At 40.6% G+C, this 20381-nt stretch overlaps 1 protein-coding gene across 2 annotated transcripts in view; it reads left to right on the top strand.

Moving 5' to 3' along the window:
- Positions 1-20381, top strand: part of cntnap2a (contactin associated protein 2a) — a 390635-nt gene that overhangs the window by 321100 nt on the left and 49154 nt on the right. For both annotated transcript variants that reach the window (XM_084939110.1, XM_084939109.1), the window contains exons 17-18: positions 3230-3357; positions 18264-18434. In XM_084939110.1, the coding sequence (XP_084795236.1) occupies positions 3230-3357; positions 18264-18434 (299 nt within the window). The remainder of the gene's footprint in view (positions 1-3229; positions 3358-18263; positions 18435-20381) is intronic.

Here is a 20381-nt window from a genome sequence, read left to right on the forward strand (position 1 = left end):
CTTCAGTAAGGAAGAGGAGTGTTTGTTATTCCATTAACTCACCCACAGATTTTCTCACCAGGGCAGATGAATTCCTCAGACATACCTCAGACATTTAACTGCTTCTAAAATAATTTAGTTTATAGGTTTATATGAAATTGTAAAGGTCAGTTTGTCTATTAACTGCTTGTTATGTTTAATAAGTGCATGTTTGGTAGTAGAGAAGTTCATTTTGGTAGACATTCACAAGGCTTCCTACAAACAATCTCTTTCCTGACAGACCGTCGATTCTTTTTATTTTTCTTACCGCATAAGCTGAACCCAAAAATGAAAAACCCACGGATTATTTACATTTTTATTTATTTATTACATTTTTGATAGCACTAAATTCGTCACTTATGCTAATGTAGCGATTGCATTAAGCTGACAGTGCAGAATCCGCTTTAACTGGACAGTGTGGCGATGTGTCAAACTTCAAAGGCTGATAGTGACTGAATGATGAATGCATTCATCATTCAGTCACTATCAGTGATGTGTTTATTTAAGAGGGGTGCTTACATCCGGAACCAACAGTTTGCGTTTTAAAGCTCTTTTAGCCAGCTGATGGATATTCTCATTAAAAGCTGTTGCATCGCTGTTTGTGAGTGTGTGTATGCATGCGCCTTCTCTTTGAGAGTAATTACTGAGCATTAGCAAGAAGAAGAGATTTAATTTGCTTTCATGTCTCCCTCCTCATCTCGAAAACTGATGAGATTACAAATAAATTTTACAGTGCCTTGTTCTCTCTGTTAATATTGTACGCATCAGTGTCTTATTGTTTGTCTAAGTTAGCTTTGAAATTTTACCAACTGTTTGCACTCATTACCCATACTTTTGGCAGCACATAGAAATGCGCAAGTGTCTATCCACACATGCTTACTCAGATGCACACGTCCCTGCACACTGTCTTTAATTAGAGTTCTCATTAGAGTTCCAGAATGCATTGGTCAGCACAGAAATGAAATTAAAATATGGTATCAAAGACAGACGGAAAACATGAAAACATAATCCCTGCAGCCACTTCTGTTTGCTGGCGAGGAAGCATTACAAAAAAAACCCTCTAATATTGTACAGGAAGTCTACAGTGGTGTCTGGCATGTAGGTGTGCACATTTTCACATCATTAAACACGCATGGGCATAAGCAGAGTCTTAGAGGGAAAAAAGCAAACAGCTCAGAAGCCTGAAGAAGAGAAAGGCTGGGTTGGCTGGGTTGCAGTTTGCAAAAACACTCGGAAAAAACTGAACAGACTTCTATGAAGGAAAGATTATCCTCTATCAAAGCAATTGAAAGAGAATATGTGGTGAAAACAGCAAAACCTAATGCACAACATGCAGGGCATTAATGGAACTAGGGCACTTGAATTTGTTGATAATTTTACTATAGCAACAGGGTGAATATAGATACAGACATGCTCAGTTTCAGCAACTAAGTCCTGAGGTGACATGACTTTATTGTGACTGAGCAGACTGGCTAAAGACAAGAAGAAAGAGCTGAAGGTGTCTGCAGACGGTCCTCAAAGAGGATCACCTGGCTAGATCTAAAGACATCTATCGATGTCTAAAGGGTGAATCTTGAAATTGATCTGTGTTAAACACGGCACACCTGTGCAGTTGTTACTACACTGATGTAAACCTACTCAAATTAAAAGTGAGACTTGATTCATTAGAGGTAATCGGATCAGACCTTAAATGGTGTTTAACCTGCTACCTATCTAACACAGAGCCTGTGTGATGTCTCATTGCACCGATGTGAAAATAGAGCAGGTAATTCTCTGGTGAATTCACACTCTGTGAGTCAACTCCTTGTATGCAGCCTCCCTTACGCTTCCTTGTCTAAACCACATAACGTGTACTGAGGTGTGAACATATCTGAAAGTGACTATGTCATGTGTGCTACATGTAAAAAAGACCAAAGTGACAGTCTTGATACTGTTTGGAAGTTTACTAATAGGCTCAGTTAAAAGTATTCTTTAAGTAGTAACCAGTACTACAGCTGGTACAGCATCTAACAGCATAAACAAAAGAAAATCTTCATGCCTGTGGATAACACCTCCCCCAACTATAGACTTGCAAATGCCCACTCATGTTGTCCTACCCACATAGCAGACAGGTCTGGCCTGGATCTGGTGTCAAGCCGGCACTGCTGGCTGACTTCTGGCATGGTAAGTGGTATGTCATCCAGATATGGGCCAAGTCTGGAGTACATGGCACTGCTTATGTGATGGCATGCCACATCTGGCCCGATTGTGGTTTGGTTTATGTGGCCCAGGCTCATAGAAAATAGGTCTTCCCCAGATCCGGCATCAAGCTGGTACTTCTGACTGACTGGTGTCATGGCAGGGTGTATGTCAACCAAATGTGGGCCAGGTCTGGCAATGATGGCACTATTTATGTTTCTATTTTCCTATGTTAGATAGAAGACCCAAATGCCATGTTGCAATACTATCCTGCTATGGTAGTCAACATTTCTTATCCAGGTTTGTGAGTGTACACTTTATCCAAAACCTAGTAACGGTTTACTCACGTTTGCCAGTGGGTGGTGGTAGCTCAGGAGGTAGAGCAGGTCACCTACTGATCGGAAAGTTAGTGGTTCAACCCCTGGCTCATCCAGTCTGCATGTCAAGAGTATGAATGTGGTTAGGAAGCAATCTGTTTAGAGAAAGTGTGTGATTCAGTGAATGTGGCACGCTGTACTCAAGAGCACTTTGAGTAATCTGGGAGAGTAGAAAAGCGCTATATAAGAATCAGTCCATTCACTGTCCGAACAGAGTTTCATCATGTTACTTTCTGGGCCATACCAATTTTGCCATGTGGGTACATGTATGAATACTCCTATGTGTATAAACAACTGCAATACCTTTGTGAGATTATTATGTACTTTATACAATTTACCCTATCTGATGTTTTTCTGAATAGATTTCTTTTTATATTTAGCTTTCCCTTCTTCATTTCATACTCAAAATCACTTACCTGAGATGTGTCACCTCAACGCTAAGGAATTGTTTATGGAAAATCATATTGACACATTTGTGAATAGTGTCTGGCAGATATTTCCGCAGTTATTTCATTGTTTGTTTGTTTTTATTGTGCTCTTAATAAACTCTAAATTGAACTGAATAGAAAAATGTTTCTTTCACAGCAAAAGATATAGCAAGGTGAAAAGACCATAATTCCTTAACCTCTATGATTTTTTCCCAAATCATCCTATAGGAGAGAAGATTCTGGTCTCCTGGTCTATCAAGAACACCTGCCAGTCAGCCAGGTCGTGGTGGGCGACACCAACAGGTCAGGCTCTGAGGCCAAGCTAACTGTTGGACCACTCTGTTGTCAAGGAGACAGTAAGTGTCGTGTCATTTAAAATACAATTAATGTACTTTGGTGTGGAGCACGTGGATGGCGCCAAAACAGCTGCCTTTACTCATGTGGGTGACAGACAGCTGGAAAACCATTCCAACATCACGAATGAGTATTTACTTGGTCCAAAAATCAAACTCATAACTGCTGACATAAAAGTGGCTGAATGGACTGTGTGCGTGAGGCACTGGGGGTCTTCAAGGTGTTGAAAGTTCAGTTAATGAGTACAGATAAGCAGATACACAGAAAATTAATTGGAAATAAGTAAATAGTTTTTTTTCTCCCCATAAACTACATTTATAGGGGGAAAAAACATTGGGAACGCATCACTGATATCATTGATATTTCACTATTTTCTCACATTTTACACCAGCTTGTCGAGAAAATTCATTTTCCAAATAATTGATAAAGGAAATAATTATTACAGCTCTTATCCAACATATGGCAGCCACAAGTGGTGTTAGTCAACTTTTTATTTAGTTTAATATTTGTTATTGATTTATATTGAAGAAGGCTGCGCTATTATATTCAGAAAACAGCATGATTAAGTTTGTAGCAGCAATGTAGGTAATTTCAGGCTAATCCACAGTATTTTGGAACAGACAGCAGGGCTCCGTAGAGAGGCACAGAGGTGTACTCTGATTAAAGAGAAACTAAAAGGTCAACAGAGTATCCAGGAGCTAAATCACACGGTGTGAGTCATCTGTAAGGTTGTAAAATGAACTTTAAACTCAAGAGGAGCCTACACAGGATGGGGAAAGCAGGCGTGATCTTTTTGGATTCACCGCAGGGTTAAAATGGGCCTTTGAGTGAAGCACAAGGACGGCTGTTGCAGCAGACTAAATGAAAAAGAAATATGAGCAATAATGACCATCTCAAGGTCGACTGCGGAAAGGAAGGGATTTTATTTTCTCAAAAATTCACAGCTGGTTGCTGAAGAATGGCTGCATAACCTTTGTGAAGGGCTCACGAAAGGTTGAATCAATTCCTCTTTTGACACTGTATGTAACTTCTGAAGAGTTTGTGTGCTTGTTTCTTTATTTGATGTTAAGCAGTATGACATTTTTAGCAGTTAATGGTACTCCAGCAGAACTTACACTGGAATAGATACATATTCAAATTATAGAGATCCCATTGTGCTTACAACAAATGCCACCAGGCTGTACATGATATTAGCAGATGAAGATTGTCTAATGAAAGATACAGATTGCACTGTTATGTCAGGTGAACCGTAATAGAAACGTCAACGCAGGGATAAAGCGGGTAGTGCCAATATTGCCTGGTGAATGGAACAAAACAACCCAAAACAAATAAGATCGCTTGTCCTTGTCTTTTCTGCTGAATCGGCCTGAAACCAGATTGAAACATTTAAATTCAAACAAGTATGAATGAATTAGCTTTCAGAGAATTGCATTTTCCTGTAGAAGTGGCAGGTGATTGACACAATGTGGAGCAACATTTTTAAGGTATGCCCTGTGGCCTACAGCCTTTCTCAATCCCGCCTTTCTTGTGGCAATTTCTGTAATAGGTGGAAATGACTCATAAAAAGCCAGCCAGTGGCAGCCGCCGTCATCACTGTTGATGTATTCACTTACTTTATGAAAGAGAGGAAAAGTGAAAGGTTTGTGTAGTAGTAGCGAGCAAAGTGCCAGGAAACTTAGATTGATAGCTGGCTACCTTTATACACTCACGGTTAAATTACTACCTGAATTGGCTATTTTAAGTGGCAGGTGCAATGTGTGCAATTCACTGGAGCTGCAGTTCAGCACAACAGCTATATTTGTTTAAGGCTGATAGGACCTGAAAGAAACTCGAGGGGTCAGTAATGGGTTTTTATACAGTCACCTAAAAGCAAGCAAAAAAAAAAAGTGACACTGTGGTGCAGTAACACAGTATATAGGGAGCTTTATTTAACCATAACAAATTAAATGAATGGTAACTCACACAAACATCGAAAATCAGTATGACAGGAAGGGCCCTTTGTTCATCATTATCTTTGGCTTCCTCATGTGGAAGAAACATTTGCCATTTCTTCATCCTGAACCCCAGTGGAAATTAAGCATTATCAGTGTGTCTTTGACTGTACAATACATCCATTGTCAGTCAAACTTTTGCAAAGTACCAAACCCTTTTTTGACTGTTTGCTGCTGATGGTTTGAATAAGGTCTTAATTAAAAACTATCTTCAGAGAGAGCAAGAGAAAACACTTCATGCATAGCAGAGTACAATTGAGCACATTGTCATTCTGGGTTTGCACTTGAGTCTGAAAATAGCACATTGCTTATTCTCGCAGTGTGCAAATCATTCACAGAACCTGTTGTTTTATCTTGATTGTCTTTCTATTTTGGAATCTTTCTTTATCTGCCTCTGCATATGTGTGTTTTTGTGCGTGAACGCACTCGCATTTTGTGCTAATGTCTATGTGTGTGGTGAGATAAATGCATCTGAACTCCGTTCAAAGCTTTTTCATCTAAGCACTCATCCTTTTATTCCCTTCAGTCAACTCCCGGTAGTTTAGGTTGTTGCTCAGGTAAACATCAGGTGTCAGATCTAGCAGAACACTCACACCTACACACAAACACACAAACCGAGAGGCACTTTAATCCTTGCTGTTTCTCTTCCTGTCTGTGCTTCTAATCAGTGTTGGCACACCTCTCCCATTGGGACTTTGGGTCAGTTGGAAGATACACACATATTGTGCAGAACTATGATATTGACCACTTCCCATTTCATGCAACCTGGGCCAGTTCACTTTGTCCGCATCTTACCTGCGATATGTGACTCCTGTAGTGTGTACCGAGTTTCTGTCAGATCAGCACAGATCAACTGCGCGGTATAGCTGTGATGCAGCTGTTTACTCGGTAAATTCAGAGGTGCTGTAACACAGTGGGCTTCAAGATAAACTTAGAAAAGTTAAATGGATAATGGAAATGGTATTCTAATGGTGTAAGCTTTCACTACATTAAGGCTTAGCTGTCATTATGAGAGGATATTCAGTGGCTTTAGCCACCATGATCCCTGCGAGCCAGCAGGCTCTTCTTGTCAGCTTGTTGAGATCTGCCACTGCCTTATTTCACAAACGCACATCTGATGTATTTTTATCTTTATGGTGTGACCGGTTTGTGATACTGGCCTAAATAAAATGCTAAATGAATTTGATTCAAACCATCATACTGTAATACGATACTGATTTTTATTTGCATATGCGCATTTTTGGGGGCTATGTACTTTTGTTCTGAGATTCCCCCAGTCTTCCATGTGCATAGCTGTGTGTTAGGCATCAAGACCCAAACACAAGTAGAGCACTTGACTTTGATAAGGCTGGGTATTTCATGAAAGGAAAAGTTGGGGTTCCAAAGCAGCTTGCAAGAGCAGCAGCACCTGTTGACAGGTTAAAGCAACTTTAAAAGTATATCCTACAATCTGTCACATGTGTACCACTAAAACTGTTTGGTGGCCCCATGTACAACCTTTTTGGAGGAACCCAAGGAGTGATTTTGTTTGCTTAATATGCCCCAGGTCTGTATTGTGACCTGAACATGAAGCAGAAAACTGTAAAAAGCAAGCGCATCTTTTTTTTTCTTTAACGCAGAACAAATGAACCAATCTACGAGTTTAAAAGCAACCTTAATTTCATTCCACTTTTCTAAATGTATTATCCACTGAGCAATTCAAAACAGAATGAACTCCTCAATTATGTCTGTGAAGGTTCTCAGTCATCCAGGTCATCGTAGTCAAAGGAGATTGCAAAGAAAAGCATCTGGACTTCTTTAAGTTGCTTGAAGACGTTTCGCCTCTCATCCGAGAGTCTTCTTCAGTTCTAAGGTCAAATGGTGGGGAGTCCCAGATTTAAACCTAGTGGGAGTATCCCCCCCACAGAGGGACAAAAGGACCCCCTGATGATCCTCTAATCGCCTGAGCCAAGATGTGAAAATGGGTGTGGGTCCCAATCAGCCAGGGTTTCGGGTGAGCTCATTGTGAAACCTGGCCCCACCTTATCATGCTACATAGGGAATGACAATGACAGACGCAACAACATTGTCATCCCCTATGTAGCCGGTGTATCAGAAAAACTCAGGAGAGTTTTCTCCAAGCATGACATTATTTCAGACCCAGCAACACGCTCAGACAAAAACTGGTTCACCCGAAAGACAAAACTCCAAAACACAAACTTAACAATGTGGTGTATGCTGTACAGTGTAGCGAGGAATGCCCAGACCTCTACATTGGAGAGACCAAACAGCCACTTCACAAGCGCATGGCACAACACAGAAGAGCCACCTCCACAGGACAAGACTCAGCAGTCCATCTGCATCTTAAGGATAAAGGTCACTCTTTCCAGGATGCCAATGTTCACATTTTGGACAGAGAGGACAGATGGTTTGAAAGAGGAGTGAAAGAAGCCATCTATGTCCACTGTGAGCGACCATCTTTGAACAGAGGCGGGGGTTTACGACACCAACTCTCTGCCATCTATAATCCAGTTTTGAGTTCCCTCCTCAGACGCCTTAACACCCACTCACATCCTGGGCCATCTGACCTCAGGAATTTGCATGATAAGGTGGGGCCAGGTTTCACAATGAGCTCACCCGAAACCCTGGCTGATTGGGACCCACACCCAGTTTCACACCTTGGCTCAGGCGATTAGAGGATCATCAGGGGGTCCTTTGTCCCTCTGTGATACTCCCACGGGGTTTAAATCTGGGACTCCCCACCATTTGACCTTAGAACTGAAGAAGACTCTCGGATGAGAGGCGAAACGTCTTCAAGCAACTTAAAGAAGTCCAGACGCTTTTCTTTGCAATCTCCTCCTCAATTATGTTATATCTGAGAGAACTGAAGAAGCTTCTCGGATGAGAGGTGAAACGTCTTCAAGTAACTTAAAGAAGTCCAGACGCTTTTCTTTGCAAGCTCCTTTGACTACGATGACCTGGATGACTGAGAACCTTAAGAAAAAAAAAAAAAAAAAAAATCTGAGAGATTGCTTCTGTCACTTCCAACTTCTCATGTTTTTTTTCTGTCGCCTAAGGAAAAATACATTAACATACTAAGAAAGGAAACTAATATTGGTATCTGTGCTGTAATGTAACAAAGCACCAAAGTGGTTTTGGGGCAAATAATATCCTTTAGAGAGGAAAAGTAAAAATGGATTTAATCTATAGTGCAAGACGGCATGATCATTGCACTAATAATTCTTCATAAACTCTCTATTGACTGCTCATTTTTCAAACTAAAGGAAATAAAAGAATGGAGCTATGTTATCTCAGCGGGCTGTGCTTTAGAGATAGTGCTGGATTTAAAACTACAAAGGAATTTAGACAAGTATACCACAGATATCAAGTATGCCACAGTTAAACATCACGCACTGGATATTTCGCTGTCATTATCTCTAACAGCCCGTCCTCCGGCAGACAGGAAGTGGCCTGGTTCTGTCGAGGGTGCAGAACATGACAGAACACCTGCCCTTCTTTCTCCCTGGTGTCACACCCATTATGGTCCCTTCATCAACAACCCGGTGCCACTCACTAATGTCCCTTCATCGCCGAGCTGCCAACATACAAACAAACCATGATTTAATGACCCATGACATCACATCTGTTTGTGTGCGGGGGTCTGAAAGTGTGGCAAACACAATTAATAAAGATGGATTCTTCTGTCACTTGGACGGCGCAGTACTCTCTTTGTCTTCCTTGTTATCACCGCATGTGTCTTTGTGGGCGCAAGACAAAGTGAGACATCTTCTTTTATATTGAGTGACCAAATTAACAACCTTTACAATGAAGATGACTTTGAGGTATGTTTGCCATAGTGCCGGCCAAGACACTGGAACATGGAGCATACATTATACATTGGCCCATTAAGGCATATTAAATGTATATTAAAAATTTCACACGTGAATAGGTCCCGCGCATATGATTGATGCTTCTCATACTGTGCATGGAGCTATGTCTCAGTAAGAGCAATGATGATTGGCTGCCATATAATGGGTTTTCATAGGCAAATGACTAATGTCTTGAGCAGTCAGGAAAAGTTTTAGCAAGGAGGTACTTGTGTGTCTGTGTGGAAGCACAAAGATACACTTTTGTGTGTGCGTTTGTTTCTTTTTTTTTTTGTGGTACGCACAGGAGCAAGTTAGAGTGGACTTTCTCTCTCTCTCTCTGCTTGTGTGTGTGTGTTAGCTCTGGCATTAATGAAGCCCATTTCCACGGCTAGTTTAATGGAAGCCTATACAGTCACAGGGAGACAGAGAGAAATTAGTTCCATTTATTGATGTTAAAAGGGTTTGGACATTTTAATAGATGGGAATTAAAATAAAAGATAGCAAGTGAAGCAAAGCAGCATATGTATTCTGCTATTATGATCTCACGCACCTGCTATGAGACACGCTTGGCCTCATGACTGACCACAAATGAAAGCTTACACACACACAGTATTATAGTTCAAAACTAATTAAGGGCTTTGTCACCATTCTTCACTGTTCTTGTGCCAGGGCATCGGTAACTGAGGCCAATCAACGTTTGAAACTGAGTGAAATATCTGTCCATGTGTTTCCATCAGTCAAACAATTTTGAGTGCCAAAGCAGGGTGCACTTTTTAAATTTTTAATCAAATTTACAGCCATTAAAAACCATTTCACAGCCCAGTATATTGAGAAAAAGTGAAGGGGCCTAACTGCTTTCTCAGTTCATTGCAAATAACATTATTTGTCCCAGTCAGCACTTTGAACTTTGTTTTATTCAGATGGTATGATTTTATATACGCCTCCCCATTCCAGGCTCCAAAGCATTCTCATTCTGCCTCTCCTTGTCCATAACTTAAGCTCAACAGAAAAATGTTATTGAAGGTTCATACACAACTAATGGACTTACATAATGTCTACACTTTACTGCTGGGATATTCTGTACTTTCATTCCCCGTTATTACTTTGGCAGCAAACCCCTGTATATCAATGCACAGTAAAATTTTATGTAAAGTTTGTTGCTGTCTTGATCAAATAAACGATAACCTTAAACATCCTGTGATTTCATACAAATATTGGCAGAAATTAAGAAATTGCTCCACACTTTCTGCAGGATGCCAGTTTAACCTTTGCTTTTATATAGAAATATAACCAGAATGTAACAAGTTGGAAACCTGCTGAGATGCAAAGAGACACTGACTCAGTCAGATTGCAACATGCTGGGAATCTGTCGGCATTTCTAAATTAGTGACTATTTGCAAACCTTCACCAATGAGACCGATTACTCAGTGTTAGTCGAACCACAGGGTTTGAAGACAGGTTGCCTCCTGCCAATCACCAGGAGGTCGAGGGTGTTGCGCACTAAATTTCAATGCAATCACCAATTTTCCTATTTGCAAGGAGGCTGCCATCTTATTTATCCTCAAGTGTGACAGAGCTTTTGGCAAGAATGTTATCTGTTCTCTGGTCTCTCATTAAAAGATGATGTAAACCTGAAGAAGCCTAGAAGGCATTAAAGAATTACAGCTTTTTGTCCAGCTTTGTCGACTCTTGCACCCAAAGCGCTTCCATTAGAATTCTTTTTGCATTTCTGGTTTTAGCAAATTTACAAACAACATTGGAATGATGATTTATAGACGTTATTTGGAAGAAAACAAAGAATGAAATTATTCTTTTTTCAACCTCCCTCCAGACTGCTTCGCCATTTATATACCTCTGAGCACTGAAAGTTTATGCTGAAAATGTATGACAAAAAACTTAATTACAGAGTGAGATTGATAAAGGCTTTGCAGGTCTCAAATGACAGACACAAACTAATTACCTGAAGATTCAAATGCTACATTTAGCATGAATATACAGCACATAGACCATAAAATTACATGCCACAGACAGCTCAATTATACAAATGAGATGAAATACAGGTCTCAGTGGAAATGGGGGAGAAAAAAAGTGAGTGATGAAGAGATATATGCTTGGTGTGCCACTCTTTAACATTCTGCAGAGCTGTATATAGGTTCAAGTGTTTTAAACATTAATATCTTAGACGTGCCCTTAGGGACAACTCAGAAGTGTGACCTTCGAAGATAGGTGGCATTGCTTTCCTTGTTAAATGAGCCTATTCTTAGTCCTTTAATGAAAAATCTCTCAACAGCTTTACCTGAAGTATATGTCGCAATAAGTAGCAAGTGGAAAAGTTAAATTAGATGGCAAACTATGAGTTTGCTCTGAGAACTTGAGTAATAGGTGCTTGTACCCTGAAATACGGTGGCCCTGAGGGGCCAAACGGACTGCATCTTAAGAAAACAAGGGAAAAAACACAGAAATAGGAAGAAAAAAAAGAGATTTCAAAAAGCACAAGGGAAGTGTTTCTAGGGAGACAATAACCCGACGGACCAGTTGCAGGAACCCAAAACATGCTAGTTGTGTTTTATCATGATTCATATAATACTGATGACGAATTTTTAGGCTAATTGTTAGGCTAACACACTTACCTCTCATCTTTTCTTTCCTCACAAAACCGATAGAGCCTCCACTTCTTTTAAGTGTCTCCCAGCGCAATTGTTAGCGTATTTTGGTTCCTGCAGCTGGTCTGTCGGGTTATTGTCTCCCCAGAAACACTATCCTTGTGCTTTTGGAAATCTCTTTTTTCCTATTTCAGTTGTCGTTTTTCCTATTTCCATTGTGTTTTGTGTGCTTTTGCATCGTTTTTCTTATTGCTGGTGTTTTCTTAAATGGCAGTCTGTTTGGCCTCTCAGGGCCACCGTACTGAAATCCTAAACGTTACGGATTTACAGTGGAAAAGCATCACCGTGTTCAACCATACTGCAGGACACGTGTGAGGCCCAGTTGTTACTGTAGCGGTGCGCTGTTATCTGTGTTGTCTGCTTTGCCCTCCAGCAGTGAGTGTACATTATTTGTATTTCTAATGAGTATGTACATGTACTGCATTTTATATGCGTGATTGTGTGTGTGTGCCTGAAAGTGTACGCGTTAATGACCTGAGACGGGGCAGTCAGTCATCCTTACCATCTGTTGGTATTGGCATATAACCCATCTGGTCAAGCACAGACAGATGAATCATCTAGTTGGCTTCCAGACCCAAACTTCACCTTATGCTGCATCTCATATCAAGTCAGCATCTACAGCTTAGTGAACTTTGATTTTTTTTTTACGGTTCTCCGTGCGGGCTAACGTAGAGGTCAACTGCTGCTTTTATCTATTTCAGATACAGACTTCATATGGATCAAAGTGCACAACATGAACGTACTAAATGGGAAACCGTTTCATGAGATGCAAACAGAAAATGTTGAGCAACAGTTTAGCCTACAGACAGATCTCAGTTCCTCTTTGATACGAATATAAGTCAAGAAGACACACACTTGGGTGCCGATCTGGCTCAGTGCGCTGAGCAGGTGACCACATGTCATACGGCTGAGAGCAGCCGGCACAGGTTTGAGTCCAACCTGCGGCCCTTTGCCGCATGTCTTTCCCCGCTTTCCTGTCTTTTCCTCAGTGTGTCTATCAAATACAGCAAAAAAGAAGATGTGTTGTTAGTTTAAATGTCACAAGACACACACACACTATTTTAACCATGTTTAAAATTGCAGTTTAATCCAAAAACAGAATCAGTGGTTTGTGCCCCTCTCACACTATGGAAAACAGTGGTTGGAGGCGTTGGCATGACCAAAACTGCAAAACTTGCAGCCCTGTTGATTTTGAAATGGTTGCTTCAAAGATGGAGACCGGGTGTGCAACCGTGCACAGTCCGCTGCCGACCTCCAGGTGACTTGTTTTGTCAAAAGAGCGAAAATACTGCTATCAGTTTTCCATTGTTACCAATTGAAAAGGGTCGATTTGGCGATTATATGAGACCTGATTGTGATAATACAGTGATTAACTGTTATCTCGAAAATCATAGATCTGTTGCTGTCTGTTTGAAATCTGTAGCCGTCTACACAGAAATTCATATTCACTACTTACAGTCAGTCCAGCCAGAACCTCATAGATTTGAAACAGAATCTTTCATTCTGCTTCTCCCTGTCCATAAATTAGGCTCAGCAGCAAACTAGATTCACACCCAACTTTTGTCTCCAAAACTTTTGTCTCAAGCACTAGCCCTTCTGTGAAGAATAAATCTGTCTTTCTGTCTTTTCTTAAATTATGGTACAGCTTACATAATATTATACAGAACATCATTGCCTAGATAGACACAGCTACTACAGGACACTCAACCTCTGGGACCTGTTAGTCACCAAAACTACTTGTAATTGGTTGAATTGAGTAGAATCTCCACCATGCAATCGAAATTAGAGGCTTTCCTAGTTGCAAGGAGGTTGCTGTTCTATTTTTATTCTGTTGTGAATGGACTGCCTGTCTGCCTCAAACACAACTTTTTTACCAACAAAGATTTTTACATCACCTGATTACATAACTGACCGTCAGTGAATGTGTCAATTATTTTATAACTCAGAGCATAAAAGTTACAAAGCCAGACATCAGATTGAATCGTGTTGTGTATTACATCACAAATTTTTATCTAAATTAAAGTTTTTATAATTCTGTATTTCTCACATGTAAAATGAATTATTTCAAACTTCTTCTTTTTTTGATTTGATGGTTATGGCTTAAAGCTCGATCCAGTATCTCAGTATTTTATTTTCACTTTGTGTATGACAGTTAAAGAAGTATAACTACAATCATGGGGAACACTGCAGATCTCTGCTGACAACCTTCAAAACACAAGGTTTTTGCTCAAAACACTGGCTGTTCACAGAGTGCTGTGTCAAAGTTGCACAAGCAGCAGGAATGAATGCAGCCTTGAGAGGACTGAGGTGGGTTCTGGAGTCTGGGAGAAGAGTAGGGAGGCATAAAATCTAGTGTGTTTGAGGTCCAGCATGAATTTTCCAAAGTTCATGATGATCCGGGATGCCATGTCATCTGCTGCTGTTGGTGCCGGGTGATTTGTTCTGTTTTTTGTGAGTCCAAAGTCAATGCAACATCAACCAGGAGAGCACTTCCTGCTTCCATCTGCTGACAAACTTAGCTTAGCACCTGCTCACAGAGCCAAAACTGCTGCCAAATGGTTTGCTAACCATATCATTACTGTGCTTGAATGGCCAGCCAACTCGCCTGACCTGAAAAATACAGAGAAACTGTGGGTCATTCACAAGAGGCGAACTAGAAATACCCGAGTATGATGAGCTGAAGACCACTACTAAACAACCTGGGCTTCAACAACACCTCTGCACTACCACAAAGTGGTCACTTCCATGCCACATCTTGTTAAAGTAGCCTCAACCAAGAATTTAGTATAAAAAAAAAAACATAATCAGACAAGAAGTTAGAAAAATCTGTACTGCAAATCCTTTTTTTTGTAGTTGATCTTTCACCATCTCATCTAAAACTAAGAGCTGTATTTCTGATTATTATAATATAAGCCAAAATCATCAAAATTTTATCTGTGATGATTGTAGAATATATGAAAGTTTACCTGATTTTAATTAATTGACAAAAAAAATTCAAAGGCACTAGAACAGGAGTGTCAAATATAAGACCCGGACATAAAGGTTTTACTTTTAACTGTATTTTCAAACGTTTTACAGCTTTTACGAGTGATAATAATCTCTCCCATGTCCACTCATATTACACCAAATAATTAAGTTGTAAATTTCTGTATTTTATACATTTACTTGTTACGATGTAAGCCCAAAGAGTCATGCTGACAGATTTCTTTCATTTACAGCAGCATGTATTTATTATGTACAAAAAGTGAGATGTACTGTGGAAATTGTGCTTCTTTTTCTTATATTAAGATATCTCATTGATTACATGTATAGTTAGAGGGGAGATTCACTAGTCCGGCCCACATAGGATCAAAGTGGGCTGTATGTTGCCCGTGATGTGAAATGAGTTTGACATCCCTGCACTGGAATATCCTTGATCAGTATGTGGCTGGTGGGCACAGAGGGGATGTGGATTTCTACAGGCTGCTAAAGATGATGGTTCTCGTCTCATCATGGACATGCTGCTGTTTTTCACCGCAATATTTTACGTCTTATATGTAGTCCTCTTTTCTTGTTTTCATGGTGAGGTTTTTTTAATTGTTTTAATATTAGCCACACCAGAATGCGAGGTCACAAGCAAACACAGAAGGGAGAAGGCCAGTGGCTACAAATTAACTTAAAGTATATCTGAGATAATCTTGACTAAGCCCCACAATACACCAGACAGTATGACCAAGGGCATCTTGGAAAAGAAGAGAGAACACGATGAGAATTTCTTCTTTGGTATTACCTTGAGTGCCAATTAAACAGAAAAAAAAAAACCTCTTGTCAAGAAAACCTCTTCAGATTTCATTTGAAAATAGCCTATCTTGGAAGCGCCCTTCACTATTCATTGATGCAGGTCTTGCTGTAGGTTTTCTACACACAGTGCATAAAAGAAAAACGGATGATTGCAGACAAGAGTTGACACACGACTGACCCGTCTGTCTGAGCCCGCCGGTGTTGTCCTGCTTGCTGTGGCATATGGCCGTTCATATAAAACTCCCTTGACAGAACCTTAATCAATAAACATGTGGCCCTGCCTTCAAACATCGCATATCAGGCATTACAGATGGATAGCCTAGTGTTTGCCATGTCTTAGTCAGAAAAGACATTTATTTGCTGGATCAGTTTGTGAAGCAGTTGTTTGATAAACATTTCAATATGGGAGTGATAAATGTGCCATACTGCCTAGCCAACCAGTTGCATCTGTGAATCTGGCACAAGGGCAATCCGAGGTTTATGCTTTGGCTTCTGTCTTTATTCCTCTAACACTGTTTTCTCTCCGACACTCTGTCAACTGCCTAATTTTTTTTTTTCCCAGTCTTCTGTTGGTTCTCACGCTTTGGATCCCTTTTGAACAATTTCTCCAACCTCCCACTTCTCTCTTTTCCTGCTGTTTCCTCTCCCTCCTTCAAAAAGAAAAGTTGTCTCCAAGCTGTATTTCTTTATCCCAGTGTCCTTCTTGCTTCTGTATCGTTGCAAGTCTTCTTTTTTACTCTCTTGCTCGAAGCTCTCGTGGTCTCATTCAGCGCATACCAATAAATATCAGAGGGCATGAAACTTTCATGTTATCTGTGTATTTGTGTTGGGGTTATTTTATGTGTGTGTGTTTGTACTTTAAGGGTTGTTTTTTATTGATGTAACGCACACAAAAGAAAATGAAGGTCCTTCTTATGTATCGGTGTATCAATCTGCTCCACTTTTAATTTCCTATAGATTCTCATTCTAGTTTAAACTGCCACAAACCAGTGATCGTATATTTTTTTTAATCACTTCTGCAGCCCTTGAGTCTTTCATGTATGACTCAGCATCACAGTGAACACGATGTTATTTGTTTCCTTTGCCTCTGCAGGAATCCCCCTGTTTAGTCCTGAATTAACCCTGTTCAGTAATTGGCTGTGCCTCCCATGGAGAAGTGAACCATAGCCCAACTTCAAACGCAATAATCACACCGACAGCATCAATGGGTGGTTATCTGTGTATGTGAGGGAATGGGCGTGTGCATGTGTGTGCTTCGCTGCTATCTACCCTTGCCCCTGGTGACAGAATGTAAGGCAGAGAGGAAAAAGGGAGAACCTCAGCCCTGTCACTGGGGGGATGCTTATCACGCTGGTCCAGGAGACAGACACGAACGCAAAAAGATGCACGGGTGTTGGTGCATACATACATGGACAGGTGACACAAAAGACACAGTGGGAATGCACTTGGACTTAAACTGGACTTAAAATGGGTACAAGCTGACAATTTGGCAACTGTAAATCGTTAATGGAACTGTTAATTTATCTAAAGAGTGCAGTCTTGTCTTTTTTTCATTGAAGGTGTCATCTTGGGATCAGTATTTTTACAGTCTTTAAGACTCAGAGGTAGATAGTGTCAGATTAGAATAAGAGTTCAATTAATCATCAGTAGCAGCCATACTCAGGTGCATGTTGTCATGTTTCTCTCCTGTGCACAGCTGTTCCTATTTCCCCAGGTTAGAGTGAAGGGTCTTAGGCCAATCCTCTGAGGCATAAAAGAGATATCACACAGCTGATAACACATTAGCCTTCACTTCCTCCACTTGCCCCTCATATGCCCCCCCACACCGGGCCCTGTCCTATTTTTCCATCTCCTCTTCAATATTCCATTCTCTGACCTATGCCTGTCTGATTTCCACTTCTCAGCTGTCTTCTCCACTCCTCTTCTACTCCGGCTGCTCCTCCTACTCCTTCTTCTTCTTCTCTCCCCCCAATAATACTCTTCATCCTTCTTGAGTGATAGGAGCAAGACAGAGACACGGTGAGGGGAGAGAAGACAGGAGAGAAGTCACTTCATCAACCACAGTCTGATAATTCATCAGCAGCTGTTTAGCGTGCTACTACTTTGTCTTCATTAGCTGGCCCTGCTCTCCCTTCATTCAAAAGTCATTAGTGAAGTTATCAAAAATCCCACATTTTGTCCGTGTACCCTTGTTGCCCTTTTCAGCTTCTCGTTTTGGAGAAACAAACTTGTCTCTTTCTGCTGTTTTGATATGATCAACTTTCTGCTGCATCTGATTAAAGATGCAGGAAATTACTGTCTACTTTCTGTCCAAAACATGCAGAAATAGACTTTTGGGTTAAGAATTTTTTTTTATTGAGGAAATATCAAAATGAGCCACATTAACCAATAGACATGACATAACTATATAACAATATTCTATCCAGAATAGATTGATTGCTCCTGAACAAAATGAAAATGGCTCTTTTTGAAATGAAGTCATTTCTACCGTGGATTTATTCAACAGCTTATCAGATGAGGATGGAATATGATGTTTGGTACAGTGCTAATGGAGCAGCTGTTGCAGATATGTGGAATGGCTTGGTTCTGAGTTTTGATTTTCCTTTTCTTATCCTTTTTTCCACAGATAACTACTGGAATGCAGCATCGTTCACGACCCCATCATCCTACCTGCACTTTGCCACCTTTCAGGGTGAGACCAGTGCTGACATCTCCTTCTATTTCAAGACAAGCGCGGCCTATGGCGTCTTTCTGGAAAACTTGGGCAACACTGACTTCATTCGCTTGGAGCTCAAATGTAAGATTTTTTTGAATGATTCGGTGTGTGCACAAGAGCCGTTCCTCTGTCTTTATCTCACTTTTTCCCTCTCTTATCCTGCCTTTTTCTCTACCCTAGTGTGAGATTTATTCCAGCAGTCCGTCTGATAGTGTCGGGTGTAACCTGTCACGCACACACACACACACATAGGCACAAAGGCTAATGCAGGCGCACACTCGAGCAACAGTCATTTACCTGCCTGATTACAGCACACGCTTTGTGTGATTGCATGAGAGAGCAATCATTTATTTAAGGTAATTGGTGTGTGCAATAATTATGTCCATTATGATCCTCTGTTTAACCAAATCAGCCATTTTCAGGGATGACACAACACAAGCTCTCTCACACACATACACAAACACAATGTGTCTGTCTCTCTCTTTTATTCAATACATTTTTCACAAATAGAAGCAGAGCCCTTACAGCCTTTTGAAACACACACACACACAATCATACACCCACTTACAATGGGCAAATTCTATTTACTTCAGTGTTCAGTGTGTACTATCACACAGAGATACAAAAGCTTTGCACCATTATAACTTTCTCATGTTTTAGAATCCATTCACAAACACACACAGTCATATATGTGGTGTGTTAAAATAAAACACACACACACACATTTTTAGCTGTTATAAAGTTGGAGGATGAAATCAAAAGCTTAAGAATTTGAGATCTGTGATATTGTGCAAAAGTTCTGAGTCAACATTCATTATATTTTGCTTCAAAGCCAGACTTTCTTGTTTTTCAGGTGGTCTTGAGCCATAGTTCTCGATGCTTTCTGAAGGTCTTTCAAAGGTTTTCATCCATCCATTCCGCTTATATTTGTCAGGGTCGCGGGGGGGCTGGAGCCCATCCAAGCTACCATAAGGCGAGAGGCAGGGTATACCCTGGACAGGTTGACAGTCTGTCGCAGGGCTAAAACTTGGAGAGAGAAAACCATTCACACCTACAGGCAATTTAGAATTACCAGTTAATCTAACCCTACTAACTGCATGTCTTTGGGAGGAAGCCAGAGTATGCAGGGAGAACCCACGCAAACTCCACACAGAAAGGCCCCGGCCAGGTGGTGGAATCAAACTCAGGACCTTCTTGCTGTGACTCAACTGTGCTAATCGGGGTGCCACCATGATGCCTCTGTGCCACCATGCTGCCTGAAGGGCTTTCAAAAGTTTTCTTGGCTGTTTTTTCACTCATTTTCAGTCCAGTCCTTGTACATGACAATTTTCAGCAAAATATTTTTTTGTTAGTTAAATCACTTAAGACTGGCCAGTGAATTCTTCAAGCACAAAAAAGCCCCTAACCTTAGGGATGAACCATTGTTGTGTCTACAAACAGACAACTTAATAGAAAACCAATTTTAAATTCTGTCCTGTCCTTTGTTACTAGCAGCCTGTTGCAGGGAGAAAAAAAAAAAAAAACATAATTTGTTCCCATTTCTTTAGTTGGATCTATAAAAATTGGCAAAGATAACACAGTTTGACAGGCATAAAATAGTATTTTTGTAACAACAAGGTGATTCCCAAAAAGCTATTATCCAAAAACTTGGCACATCTCAGCATGGTGTGTAGCTTGTACTAAAAATGTGATGAGACTGAAGAAATGGAAGAGAAAAGATGAAGTGGCAGGCCTGAAAGGAACTATCTACGCCAGATGAACAGTTATGTCCTTAACAAATAGGTACAACCACGTGTAAAACACAGCGTGATGGTTTGGGGCTTCATTTCTGTTATGTGATGGCTGTGTGCAGGCAGAAAAAGAACCCAAAGTGCAGATTCCGGAGACAGACGTGAACTCAAAAAAGGCAACAAAACTGAGACTCCAAAAAACAAACTCAGGCAAACAGACAGAACACACAGCACAGTAAACGGTAGATCACGACACGGACAAACTGAAACACAGGGCTTAAATACACAGAGGGAGCAA

This window comes from Perissodus microlepis, chromosome 9 (assembly GCF_051167445.1).
Source record: "Perissodus microlepis isolate ML-2025 ecotype Zambia chromosome 9, ASM5116744v1, whole genome shotgun sequence".
Taxonomy (NCBI): Eukaryota; Metazoa; Chordata; class Actinopteri; order Cichliformes; family Cichlidae; genus Perissodus; species Perissodus microlepis.